Source organism: Miscanthus floridulus, chromosome 11 (assembly GCF_019320115.1).
Source record: "Miscanthus floridulus cultivar M001 chromosome 11, ASM1932011v1, whole genome shotgun sequence".
NCBI lineage: Eukaryota > Viridiplantae > Streptophyta > Magnoliopsida > Poales > Poaceae > Miscanthus > Miscanthus floridulus.
In genome coordinates, this window is record NC_089590.1 from 78865975 (window position 1) to 78880221 (window position 14247).

Genomic DNA, 14247 nt, shown 5'->3' on the forward strand with positions numbered 1-14247 from the left:
CAACCAAACCCCTCCTTTTTCTGGCTCTCTCTCTCTCCCTTCTCCGCGCTGCAAACGCAAACACGATCCTCACTCGCGCTCTCCTCATCTCCATGAGAGCCTAGGCGCCACAGCCGCCAAAGTTGACAAGACAGTGAGAAAAAGGGGCGGCTCTGCTCTCTGCCCCCTCCCCTCCTCCCGGGCGCCCGCGATGCCGCCGTCGCGGTCGCTGTTCCTGCTGCTCATGCTCGCGCTGGCGCCGCCGGTGGCGAGGACGGCCGGGGTGCAGGCGGAGATCGACGCGCTCCTCGCGTTCCGCCGCGGCCTGCGCGACCCCTACGGCGCCATGTCCCGGTGGGACGCGGCCTCCCCCTCCGCGCCCTGCTCCTGGCACGGCGTCGCGTGCGCGCAGGGCGGCGCCGGCGGGCGCGTCGTCGAGCTGCAGCTCCCGCGGCTCCGCCTCTCGGGCCCCATCTCTCCGGCGCTCGGCTCGCTGCCGTACCTCGAGCGGCTCAGCCTCCGGTCCAACGACCTCTCCGGCGCCATCCCGGCGTCGCTGGCCCGCGTCACCTCCCTGCGCGCCGTCTTCCTCCAGTCCAACTCGCTCTCCGGCCCCATTCCCCAGTCCTTCCTCGCCAACCTCACCAACCTCGACACCTTCGACGTGTCGGGCAACCTCCTGTCCGGCCCCGTCCCCGTCTCATTTCCTCCCAGCTTGAAGTACCTCGACCTCTCCTCCAATGCGTTCTCCGGAACCATCCCGGCGAACATTAGCGCCTCCACAGCGAACCTCCAGTTCTTGAACCTGTCCTTCAACCGACTCCGGGGTACCGTGCCAGCGTCGCTGGGCAACTTGCAGAACCTGCATTACCTCTGGCTGGACGGGAACCTCCTCGAGGGGACCATCCCGGCGGCGCTGGCCAACTGCTCGACGCTGCTCCACCTGAACCTTCAAGGGAACTCGCTCCGCGGCATCTTGCCGTCTGCGGTCGCCGCGATACCCACGCTGCAGATTCTCTCGGTGTCGCGGAACCAGCTCACCGGCACCATCCCGGCCGCGGCGTTCGGCGCTCTGGGGAACTCGTCCCTGCGCATCGTGCAGCTCGGCGGCAACGAGTTCTCTCAGGTCGACGTGCCGGGAGGTCTCGCCGCGGATCTTCAGGTGGTGGACCTCGGCGGCAACAAGCTAGCTGGTCCATTCCCGACTTGGCTTGCTGGGGCGGGAGGGCTGACGCTGCTCGACCTCTCGGGCAATGAGTTCACAGGCGAGTTGCCGCCAGCGGTCGGGCAGCTCACTGCGCTGCTGGAGCTGCGCCTCGGCGGCAATGCTTTCACTGGCGCCGTGCCTGCGGAGATTGGCAGATGCGGCGCACTCCAGGTGCTTGATCTCGAGGACAACCACTTTACCGGCGAGGTGCCATCAGCTCTTGGCGGTCTCCCGAGGCTCAGGGAGGTCTATCTTGGTGGGAACACTTTCTCCGGCCAGATTCCGGCGAGCTTGGGGAATCTGTCGTGGCTCGAGGCATTGTCCGTACCGAGGAACAGACTCACTGGTCGCCTCTCTGGTGAGCTCTTCCAGCTGGGAAACCTGACGTTCCTGGACCTATCTGGGAACAACCTCACCGGAGAGATCCCTTCGGCCATCGGTAATTTGTTCGCTCTCCAGAGTTTAAATTTGAGCGGCAATGCCTTTTCTGGCCACATTCCAACGACCATTGGCAACCTCCAGAACCTGCGAGTTCTTGATCTCTCTGGTCAGAAGAACCTCTCTGGCAATGTCCCGGCAGAGCTTTTCGGCCTACCGCAGCTGCAGTATGTGTCATTCGCGGACAACTCCTTCTCTGGCGATGTTCCTGAAGGATTCAGCAGTCTTTGGAGTCTGCGCAATCTGAACCTCTCCGGTAATTCTTTCACTGGGTCAATACCGGCGACATATGGGTACTTGCCATCACTTCAAGTGCTCTCGGCCTCACACAACCACATTTCTGGGGAGCTGCCAGCCGAGCTCGCCAATTGTTCCAACCTTACTGTGCTTGAGCTCAGTGGCAACCAGCTGACCGGCTCCATACCGAGTGACCTCTCACGCCTAGGTGAATTGGAGGAGCTTGACCTCAGCTATAATCAGCTTTCAGGCAAGATACCAGCAGAGATCTCCAATTGCTCATCACTCACCCTTCTCAAGCTTGATGACAATCATTTTGGCGGAGACATACCAGCATCTCTTGCCAACCTCTCAAAGCTGCAGACGCTTGACCTGTCGTCCAACAATCTTACCGGCAGCATCCCTGCTTCATTGGCTCAGATTCCTGGCCTTTTGTCATTCAACGTGTCACACAATGAGCTTTCTGGTGAGATACCGGCAATGCTCGGTTCCCGCTTTGGCTCTGCTTCAGCATATGCTTCAAACTCAGACTTGTGCGGTCCGCCATTGGAGAGTGAGTGTGGCGAGTACCGGCGACGGCGGAGGCGGCAGAGGGTGCAGCGCCTGGCTCTGCTAATTGGTGTGGTGTGTGCTGCGGTGCTGCTCGTTGCGCTGTTCTGCTGTTGCTGTGTGTTTAGCTTGCTGCGATGGAGGCGTCGGTTCATTGAGAGCCGTGATGGTGTCAAGAAGAGAAGACGCAGCCCAGGACGTGGCAGTGGGTCGAGTGGCACAAGCACGGAGAATGGTGTCAGCCAGCCGAAGCTGATTATGTTCAATTCAAGGATCACTTATGCTGACACGGTTGAGGCAACCCGGCAGTTTGACGAGGAGAATGTGCTCAGCCGAGGCCGCCATGGCCTCGTGTTCAAGGCCTGTTACAGTGATGGCACCGTGCTGGCAATTCTGCGGCTTCCGTCCACATCTTCTGATGGTGCCGTGGTGATTGATGAGGGATCGTTCAGGAAAGAGGCCGAGTCTCTCGGGAAGGTGAAGCACAGGAACCTCACTGTGCTCCGTGGCTACTATGCCGGGCCTCCGCCGGATGTCCGGCTGCTGGTCTATGACTACATGCCCAATGGCAACCTCGCCACATTGCTGCAGGAAGCGTCGCACCAAGACGGCCACATCCTCAACTGGCCAATGAGGCACCTCATCGCGCTCGGCGTCTCGCGCGGCCTTGCATTCCTGCACCAGTCCGGCGTCGTGCACGGCGACGTCAAGCCGCAGAACATCCTCTTCGACGCCGACTTCGAGCCGCACCTGTCTGACTTCGGCCTGGAGCCGATGGTGGTGACCGCGGGTGCCGCTGCAGCAGCCGCCGCCGCATCAACATCAGCTGCGACACCCGTGGGCTCGCTCGGCTACGTCGCCCCCGACGCGGCCGCTGCCGGGCAGGCCACGAGGGAAGGCGACGTGTACAGCTTCGGCATCGTGCTGCTGGAGCTCCTGACGGGGCGGCGCCCCGGCATGTTCGCCGGGGAGGAGGAGGACATCGTGAAGTGGGTGAAGCGGCAGCTGCAGCGCGGCGCGGTGGCGGAGCTGCTGGAGCCGGGCCTGCTGGAGCTGGACCCGGAGTCCTCCGAGTGGGAGGAGTTCCTGCTGGGCATCAAGGTCGGGCTGCTCTGCACCGCGTCGGATCCGTTGGACCGCCCGGCCATGGGCGACGTGGTGTTCATGCTGGAGGGCTGCCGCGTCGGCCCGGACATCCCGTCCTCCGCCGACCCCACCTCCCAGCCGTCGCCGGCCTGATCTCCCGGCGGCCCTTCGCCGGCGTTGCCGCCTGCCAGATTCAATTGGGTAGCTTGTTCCATTTTTTTTCTGTCGCTGATTAATTTCCTTAATTAGTTCAGATTAGTTTTAGTCTCAGCTAAGCCGGCCGGCGTGCGCCCCGGACCCCGGTGCCCGTGGACGGTCGAACTGACCCGTGGGGCCGGGAACCGTTTCCCGCCAAGGAAGGAGGTCGTGGCCCGCCCATGGCGGAAGTAGCCGTTGGGCGTCGTAATCTCGTTGGTTAGGGGAGGCGTCAGCTCCGTGGACGCCGGAGCAGGGAGCCCATGTGCCGCACTGCTGCAGAGGAGGTGCTTGGCACGGCCTGATGCCGCTGCCATGCCATGCCCAAAGCGTGTCGTGGTGCTGCGCATGTGGGGTTTCCCTGCCCAAGCATCGGCAACGGCTACTGGCGCAGGCCTGTTTGGATGACGCCCTGGCAGGCAGCTGCCTGCTGGCAACACATCAGACGTCAAACCAAACAGCCTTGGCTGTCGCGCCTCCTGGGCCATTGATCTCGGCCGATCTGTACCACGACCCTTGTACTCTCTAGCGATTGATTTCGTGTAGAGGCCTGCTTGGCTTCCTTGGATCTTGTCTTTAATCTTGTTTCACCAAAGCAACAACGACCGCTTTTTGTGCCATGTGCTGTACATTTGTCTGTATTTTGTTATCCTGATCGGTTCAGTGGGGTGGATGGATGGATGATGCTCATGACCGTTAGCTTGTTCTGTTCTCTTCGTGAATGATTAGTTTTTGCCCCTGCAAATGTTTGTTTGTCCAGGATAATGATGGACGCTGCTTAATTTCTCTAGATTAAATGCTTTGGAACGTTGTGCTGGCAAGTGGTCTGATGACTGGCCGCAATAACATCAGGATCCCATGCCATTATTTCTTTCTGCTGCGTTGCCCCACGTTTGCCGGGCAGCCGATGGCTGGTGAGAGATCTTGATACCCCGGGTACTGTACTTGGGGTAAGCAGCGTGAACCCCAGTGCCCGGGAGCCACTAAATACAGTACTGTCCTCACATTACCTAGCGCCCAGATCCGTGCATCCGCACGCACAGCATAATTCGATTCGCGCCTGAACATTGTTGGTACCTGCATGGTCATCAATCATCGTGCGCGTAAACCTGCATTCGATCTCGTCGCCTCTTTTCAGGTACGACACCCGAACGTGCGACCGAGCAAAGATCCATGCGGGAGAAAATCTTCCATTTGAAATGCAGCATGCTTGTTTCTTCAGCAGGAATCCTGCAGCCTGCAGGCCGCATTACATTTCCCAGATCAGTATATTAGGCACTGAATGGATGTCCATGGCATGGCGTTCCCCAAACTGAACGTCACCAGAGCACTCTGCACTCGTGCCCCTACTTTCTTTTGAAGTTCAGCCCTTGTTTAGTTCGCGAAATTTGGAATTTGGGGCTACTGTAGCACCTTCGTTTTTATTTGGCAAATAGTGTCCAAACATTGACTAATTAGGCTTAAAACGTTCGTCTCGCAATTTCCCACCAAACTGTGCAATTAGTTTTTCTTTTCGTCTACATTTAATGCTCCATACACGGGCCGTAAACGTTCGATGTGACAGGCACTGTACCAACTTTTTGGAATTTGGGGTGAACTAAACAAGGCGTCAATGCGTCAAGCAAGGGGAGAGGAGAGATCGACGACTGGCACGCACCACGATCCCGCTGCTTTTGATTGCCCCGCACTCCATGTCTTGAAGCCAGTAGACCTGCTCGCGTCTCGGGATGCCAATGGGACCTGGGAGAGCGACGCTGTCAGGACTGAGGATCTGGGGAGATTGCAACCCATGGCATCTTGTCAACCGGATTGGCATCACACACACAGTCACACAGTACACCTAGCTGCCTATATAGCACGTAGCGATGCGGCTTGGACGGATCTGGTAGACCCTGAAGCCCAGAGCAAGTAGCACGTGATGTGTAGCGGCCTAGCGGCATACTGTACCCTGACGGCACGGCATGGCGCTACGCTACCTACTCGCCATCAACCAGCATCCAGCCAAGTGTCGACGTAACTGCGTTTGTATGTTTGCACATTTCACCGAGTAGGTTGAGCAGCAGTCTGCCACTAGTAGAATGTGCTTGCCATGTGGCCGGCTGAAACAACGGTCGGAGGCGGACAGAACAGTCAGTCTCACCACTACCGCAAAGGCAATGAATTGGTCATAATTCGCTGGCACGCAGTATAAAAGCAAGACAAATACGGGTTACTTGTAAGTAAAAGTGGTTTACGTTTAACGAAATTTCTAGTAAATACTATTCATATTTACTGCTCCAAAATAAATTATTATGAAAATACATTTCATAATTAATCTAATAATATTTATTTAATATTATAAATATTAATATTTTTTATCTATAATTGATCGAACTTAGGATACTAAATCATGACATTGTACTAGAATTATATTCTTTTCTGAACGGAGATAGTACAACTCACTATTAGCCTATTCATATACTACCTCTGTCCCGAAAAAGAATGTAACGCATGCTAGTTAAAGTGATTCATGTTTCACCAAATTTGTAGTAAATAATATTCACATTTATGGCTTCAAATCAATTTATTATGAAAATACATTTCATAATTAATCTAATGATATTTATTTTATTATAAATATTTATACTTTTATTTATAATTGATCAAACATGATATACTAAAACGTGACACTGTTTCAGAATTGCATTCCCTCACAGAGTTCTTTAAACTTGTGCATCAATGGACTATAGACTTATAGCTAGTTTCTCTTTTCTCTCACAACTTCTTCTCTTCTCCATCTCAGCATAAAAAGCACGCTCTCAACTCCTTATTATACTTGCTCTAAATCTTGCTGTCAAGATCCGGAAAGGATGGCCGCTAGATTATTGTCTATTGAGAAAACAACTTATGGAACTCGCACTTCAAGTAAAGTTGGAGTAAAACGTTGTGGAGCGCATCAGTGGAACCACTTGTCAGATCTATGGGAGACGACACAGACGACACAGGTTTTTCTGAATGGCTACAGGCGTAAGGGCAGTCTCAACCGTACAAGATAGTTGTTAGCTATAAGACAACTTATTTAATTGTACTCTCTCCGTCCATAAAAGAATGCAATTCTCGTTTTTTAAGAAGTCAAACAGTTTAAACTTTGATTAAGTTTATATAAAAAGTACTAACATTCACGATACAAAATAAGTATCATTGAATTCGTTATATGATATGTTTTCATAATAAATTTATTTAGAGATATAAACATTAATACTATTTACTATAAATTTGATCAAACTTGAACTAATTTGACCGGCACGATTTCCATAATTACATTCTTTCATAGGCGGAGGGAGTATTAATTTTTAGCACATACTCCCTACATACTAAAAGAAATAAAGTCGTTTTGGACATGCTTCGCATGGCACTGTGAGATTAGTTGGCGCCCATTTTTTTCATTTCACTGCTTGTTGGCGCTCCTGTTTTTTTTATTTGGCGCGGATTGGCGGCTGGCGGCGGTCCTCCGAGAGCAAGCAAACGCAGTCTCTCTCCTCGGATGCGCGGCGCGAGGAGACGCAATTTAGGGCCTGATTGGTATGGCTCTGGCTCCTCTAAAAATAGCTCCGGCTCTGGCTCCTCTGAAGGAGCAGCTCCTCTAGAGGAACTGAAGCCGTTCTGAAAAACGTTTGGTAAAACGACTCCTTCGCACTAGACGACGTGAACTCACAGCAAAGAGCCGCGCAAAGCTCGTTTTTTAGGCTTCTCCTGCGCAGGCAAAAAATGGCTCCAGCTCTTGACCGGCTCCCCATGCGAAGCCTTTTACAAAACAGGTATTTGGCACAGCTCTTGCAGGAGCCGAAATTGAAGCCCCTGCAGGAGCCCTGCCAAAGAGGCTCTTAATGTCCTCCTGGGGAGTTACTAGCGACGGACATGGGAGGGGATGAGGGTAACTTCGTCCAAAACGCTATGGAGGATGCTAAACGACTTCATTTGCGAACAACCATCTCAGTAGCCAAAAACAACTTCATTTTTTTAGTACCGGACTGATCCATATATTAACGTAGAAAAGAGATCTTTACCATTTTCTAAGTATCTATTTGTTTTTTTATGTACAAAGAGATAAGAACGTGATTGTTTAGGCCCTGTTTAGATCTTGGAATTGAATTCATTTTATATGCGAACTTTGGAAAGCAGTGAAATATCAAATTCAAAGCCAAATAGCCTATTTTATTAAGAAGATTTAAATTCCTCCAATTGAAAGTATCCCAACGGCACCTTAGGTAAAAGAACGAAAAGAAGACTGAGGTTGCTTTCAGTCATTTTCATGTCGTGGCTAAACATGTAATCAACCCAACCCAGAAAATCCATCCCTAGGCAGATCATTTTAGGCCCAAGAAGACTGATGCTTCTCCCAGGCCCATGGATGCTCCGTGCGATCGTGCTCGTGTCGAGAACCCAACCCGGTCGCCTGAGCCCAACCATACCGGCGGCTCTCTGTTTCTCGAATCCCCAATCTTATCGCATCAAATCGAACCTATTCCGCTCCCACTCCCGGATTCGGTGGGACGGTGGCATATATGCGCCCGCTACCGGACTCGCACCGTCGCTCACCACACCGCTCGTGACGACCTGACAACGAACACTTCGAGCTCAGCCGCAACCTGCTCCGGGTAGCGCGATCGCGGGCTCGAAGGAGCTGAGATCCATCCAAGTTCTTCTGTCGGTAAGGAACCCTAACTTGTTTGGGGGATCGATCTATGAGGGGAGTTCCCCTCTTATCATTTGCTACTAGTGATTCCTTCGCTATCCCATCCACCCGTGTTTGCGGTTCCGTGCGATTAGTGGTTTGCTCTTGGGTGCACGAAAGATCGATCCCAGTCGCGGCCCAAGTGGTTGCTCCACACACGCAACGCCAGGTCCTCGTCCCAGTTGTTTGGAGATCTTAAGTTTGGGGCGTGGCCTCTGTAGGCGTGCACTTTGCGGATTCAATTTAACATCAGCTGCGTTCTTTCACTGTCAGAAAATGCAGATATTCTGATCGGCACCCGTCATATCTGTTCTGGTTAGGTTTGGAATTTGTTGATGCTGTTAATTTGGTTCCAATATTGGTGGCTCCGGGTAAACTATTAGTATATGTTAATGCATCGCCGAGGTTCTAGGTTTTGGTGACTTGTCCACTGCATTGTCTCAATACCAGCATCGCTATTGCTGTTCTGGTTTTAAGCTTGCTCATGAGTTTTTGAGTTTGGTCATGGGTTTTTGAGTTTGGTGTTGGGGAAAATAGTGAAAACGGTGATTTGGGTACCACGTGTTGTGTTAATTTTCCTATCAAATTTCGATGTTGCAAGAAAAAAACAGTGATTTGGGGTACCTGGTGGTGTGTTCTAGTAATTCACTATTTTTTTTTCCTTCAATCTCATTTTCATTTGCATCCGAAATTTTCCTACTAGTGCATACTGCAACAACGTTTATATCTGTTCATGGTCACACTGCAGCGAAGTTTGCATCATTTGTGATTTATGCTACTTTTTATGCATCGTGTTTGATTATTGATTACATGAAGTTTGTTAAACAATTTCTTTTTAATCTTGGCACCTTTTTACTGTGTATTTACATAAAAAATGGTTGCTCCTTTTCAAGTCTAGCAGCTATGCTGTATGCTCACACAACTTTATGTTATTTGTTCATAGCAGGTCAAGGGAAGTTGAAGCAAAGGTCTAAGAAAAAATGGTATGCATAACGTAGCACTGCAATATTTAATTCTTTGTTTTATCACACAATTCATTGTCATGCATATTCTTTCAAAGCATTCTGTTGTTTGAACGGTTGTAATGTTGTATCATTTACCTAGTATATGGGACATTGGGATTCCCACATTGTCAGATGGTTCATCTACTCTATGATCATTTTTTTTTCCACAACGGCATAGCCGAATTTCATACTCTATAATCAAATTTATTATTAATGACTCCTAGCTGGCCCATACGTGCACAATAAACATGCCTGTCCATGCTGCTTCAGTGGAAAATGTTGCTTATGATCCATAGTCTAAAACGCATGTGCCTTTTAAAATTCATGTGTACAAGTCATTACTTGTCAGACCAAAATATTGACCCACTTGATTAGATAGCTATAAACTAAGCCAAGAATGGTCAGCCCCACAAAATGAACTTCATATTGAACATTACAGCACACAAAGTTTCTTATGTTGCAGTCCTGTTTCATTCTTAGCTTCCAACTGCTATTTTTTCATATTAAATGCTGTAGATAGAAATTTCCTTATTATGGTATGCTCCTTGAGATTCAGGCATTTGCGCTGATTCCAATGATTCAAACATTAGTTGCATTTCTTCTCCATACACTGTCGCCCTTATATTTGACTTCTCTGCCTCGATTCTGTAAGTGGTATATGCTTAATTAGCATGATTTTTTTTTCATGTAGTTTTACGGGGGGTATGCTTACCATGGCAACTCGTTTGAGCAAACATACCGTTGTTACCCAGCATCCTTCTTTGATAAGGTATGTTATTCTTGGTGCAATAAACTTTATCTGCTCATATATAGCACTTTGCTGTTCTTATAGCTAAGTTGGATTTAAACATCTTTTTCAGCCACACCTGGAAGGTGGTGATAAAGGTAAGGTTGGAGTCAATTTGGCTTCTCATTTTTTCTTTCATGCACGGAATTAATATGACATACATCTGATATTGTATTACCATTGCCAAATGTAGTAATCATGCCACCGTCTGCCCTTGATCGTCTTGGTAAGCTCGGTCATTATTGGCTCCTTTCTCCTTCGAATGATTTATGTAACTTCCTTTTATCGACTTGATTAGTGATAGAGATTAATATCAGTAATTGTTTGGACTCTTTGTAATAGCTTCCTTGCACATTGAGTACCCTATGCTATTTGAGCTGCACAATGATGCAACCCAGCGGATTTCACACTGTGGTGTTTTGGAGTTTGTGGCAGAAGAAGGCATGATCATCATGCCCTATTGGGTATGTATAAAAGGGTAGCTCTGTTCTTGTATCTTCAGTTATATGGTGAAAGAATTACGTCTATATTTATTTATTTTATGTATTTTTTACATGTTTAGATGATGCAAAACATGCTTCTTCAAGAGGGTGATACTGTCCATGTAAAAAATGTGACTCTTCCCAAGGGTACATATGTGAAATTGCAACCTCACACAACTGATTTTCTGGATATTTCAAATCCGAAAGCCATGTAAGTAAACCAATAAAACTGTTCTATAATTATCTTGAAAATCCTCTTCATTCCTCTTGGCATTCGGAATTATCATTCTCATTACTTGCTGTGAAATTTTCCAGCTTGGAAAAAACTCTAAGAAATTTCTCCTGCTTAACCACGGGAGACAGCATCATGGTAGCCTACAACAACAAACAGTATTATATTGATATTGTTGAAACAAAGCCTGCTTCAGCAGTTAGCATTATTGAGACAGACTGTGAAGTGGACTTTGCACCTCCTCTTGATTATAAAGAACCTGAGAAACCACGGCAACCAACAGTTCCTGCAAGCAAGGCACCTGCTGAAGGTTTGTATTTAGCGTCTTGGAGAAATCATGGCCTATGAATTCTGTTGACTTTTACATGTGCTTGTTTTACAGTTGATCTTACCGTTCCTATTTATAGAGTTATAGGCTAGAATCCAGTATCTGCCTTTCTGTTTCTAGCATTGCCATTTGGAGAACCTCTGGCCAGAATTAGTATTTTGCACGTATTTCTATTATGTATAAGTGTAACTGTGGATAAGTTGAAAAGAAAATAGCTGTGCATGCTCTTAATTTCTACATATTTTCGTTCTCTATTTTATCTCTATTAGAGCATCTCCAAGAGTCTTTCTTAAACTCACTCTCTAAATTCCCATTTTAAATAAAAATTGCTATCTATATCTTTTCACTTTCCAGCAGCTTCTCTATATCTTGTGTGGACTCCTGCTCTCTATCTTTGGCTAGTGAGAAACCAGGAACAGAGGATGGCAATATTTAGAGATCTAAATGAAGAAGCTGTTGGAGGGCTTTTTTCACCAAAATCTTTATTCCTATCAATACAGAAAGATATAAAGAGGCTCTTGGAGTTGCACTTAGAACTGTGCAAATTAACATTGGTTATATTACTGCTTTTCTGCCTCTCTATAGCTTGAATGTATGGGTTCATAATGTTGAGTTCCATTGATCCTGAGCTACTAGCATTGATCCTGATCTGAGCTGCTAGCATTTAACATCCATGAAACTGTTAAGTGCATGTAATACTAGCTGAGTGTGGTGTTATTTGGATATTTCCTAAAATGGTTGCTTACTGTTTCAATGTGCAGGTGGCAACACTGTAGTGGAGGATGAACCAAAATTCAAACCATTCACTGGTTCTGGAAAGCGGTTGGATGGAAAAGCCTCAAAACTGCAAGCATCTGAGGTTCCTTCCGCTGCACTTTCTGCACCTTCAGATTCAAACAAAAGAGGAAATCAGCAAATCTCAGCACCGGCAGCTTCAGGAGCTAGCAATTACAGTCGACAGAAAACTGGAAAGGTTGTTTTTGGTTCAAGTGCAAGCAACAATAAGGAACTACAAAAGGTATATCCTGCTGCGATGAATCCTTGCTATTTTCAATTCTTCATGCTCCTTCCAAATATTTGCTGTTTGCTTCGATAAATCTAATGAATATGGTTGATGAATCATCTGTACTAATCTTGACAAGCTTTATAACGAAAGACTTAATCGAGTTTTGTTCAGTGTATGGCGTATGCCCATAGAAAATAAACATGTTCAAATAATTTAGCATTCATTTATGCTCAGGAACTCAAATTCATTTGAAGTTTCTGGTTCTTTCAGTCATTTTTTCTAATGGGGAATGTTTTCTTTCTTAGTGAGCAAAGTTTTGATTCAATGTCGTCAACATTTTCTGTTACCTGTTATAGCATAGTGACTAGCATTGATCTCATGCATTAGCTTAAATATTTTCATTTTAAAAAAGAAGTTATTGAGCATGACAGTATGAGAATTTTCAGTAAGCCTTTGTTAAGAAATAGAACTTAGGAGTAAATATTTCACATGCATCATGAATTATTTGGGTGACAAATGTGGATTCTAGAATTTTCTGTTTGTGCATTGTTCTCAAGAGTATGTGGTGCTCTTGTGTACTCTGCTTTGCTATAGATTGGTACTCTGATCCAAATTATACTTCACTTTGGCTTTGCCCTAAACCGAACTTATACAACTTTGAGCAAGTTTTAAGAAAAAATACATTTATCATAGTTCAAATAAATGCTCTATCAAAACATATTCCATGGAGAATTCAGTAAAACTAACTTGATGTCATAGATGTTGGTGGATTTTTCTATAAACTTGGTCAAAATCAGAGAAATTTGACTTAGGGCAAAGCTAAAGCTAAGAGAACTGAAATTTGGAACGACGGAGTACAAGGTATATATACAACTGTACAAGTTAAAATATCAAATCTAATTTGGTTGTTGGTAGTTGACTCCATGGTCCATGCTAAGTCAGCAAAGTCATTATGAGTCTAGCATTATATGAGCTATTGCCATTCTGTTAAATTACTCTAACAGGCTCCTGCTAAAGAGGAGGAACCCGCGAAGGATGAGCCCAGGTTTCAAGCGTTCAGTGGGAAGAGCTACTCATTGAAACGTTAGGTGCTACAGTTAGCCTTAAAATTTCCCGCCACCCTTTGGTTTCGTGCATGATGTTCTGGCACCTGATCATCACCATGTAGATATGAATTGAATTATGTATATGCTTATCTTGATGGAAATATGGCCATCTCTATTTAAGCTAAAAAATTTAAAACAGCGCTATTATCCTTCCTTACCCAGTGTGCATTTTGAATCTGCTCCTGTTAATTTTCGGTCATGGTTTCAGATTCGTAGAAAAGCAGGATTCAACCTGCTAAAACTTTTAACATATCAGCAATCAGTCTTAGCGGCAGATGGGATGCGATGATTGTTGGGCCCTGGGAGTTTGGTGTCTACCAATATTATAGACCCCTTCAATACTGATTGCTGAATACTGAGCGAAGCAGCACTATAAGCTGTGATGAGGAGCAAGTAAACAAGCTCCTTCCGGCTTTACAAACGCAGCATCTGTTACTCATACAACTGTACCAGCCTTGTTCGCTCATCTGTTTCAGTATCTAAGCTAGCCGCAAATGGGCTGGCAACAGAGCTGGTCAGCAGAGCAGCTGGTACCAGATAATGAGTTCCTTGACTGTGACTGTAACTATGGAAGCAGTAAGAAAGTGATAACCAAGTCCAATGGGATAATAGTCACTGAGCAGCTGGTACCAGATAATGAGTTCCTTGACTGTGATTGTAACTATGAAAGCACTAACAAAGTGATAACCAAGTCCAATGGGATAATAGTCAGTACAAGAAACTGTATCGTTCTTATCCCATAACCTTGTGGAGAGTAACAAGCAGAAGAATCTGACCGCTTTTGTATATGCTAATCTATCAGTTTAGCATGTTCGCTTGTTGGTTTCAGCCAGCCCAAACCAGCACCAGCACCAACCAGCGAACTGACCAAACTAACACACACAACAATACACCGCT

At 47.1% G+C, this 14247-nt stretch overlaps 2 protein-coding genes across 3 annotated transcripts; both read left to right on the forward strand.

The window, feature by feature from the left end:
• On the forward strand, window positions 1-4340 carry LOC136491309 (probable inactive leucine-rich repeat receptor kinase XIAO). The gene has a single exon (XM_066487575.1). The coding sequence runs from the start codon at window positions 191-193 to the stop codon at window positions 3647-3649; it is 3459 nt and encodes a 1152-aa protein (XP_066343672.1). The 5' UTR covers window positions 1-190; the 3' UTR covers window positions 3650-4340.
• A 3814-nt stretch (window positions 4341-8154) lies between these two features.
• LOC136491310 (uncharacterized) lies at window positions 8155-13525 on the forward strand. 2 transcript variants are annotated; one of them, XM_066487577.1, is made up of 10 exons: window positions 8155-8381; window positions 9349-9388; window positions 10101-10178; window positions 10270-10294; window positions 10390-10422; window positions 10539-10660; window positions 10759-10889; window positions 10994-11220; window positions 12000-12256; window positions 13249-13525. In XM_066487577.1, exons 2-10 carry the CDS (start codon window positions 9386-9388, stop codon window positions 13330-13332), a joined length of 960 nt encoding a protein of 319 aa, XP_066343674.1. In that variant the 5' UTR covers window positions 8155-8381; window positions 9349-9385; the 3' UTR covers window positions 13333-13525. The 2 variants fall into 2 exon arrangements, with proteins under 2 accessions (XP_066343674.1, XP_066343673.1); XM_066487576.1 differs by having other exon boundaries at window positions 8156-8381; window positions 9352-9388.
• Window positions 13526-14247: the final 722 nt, after the last annotated feature.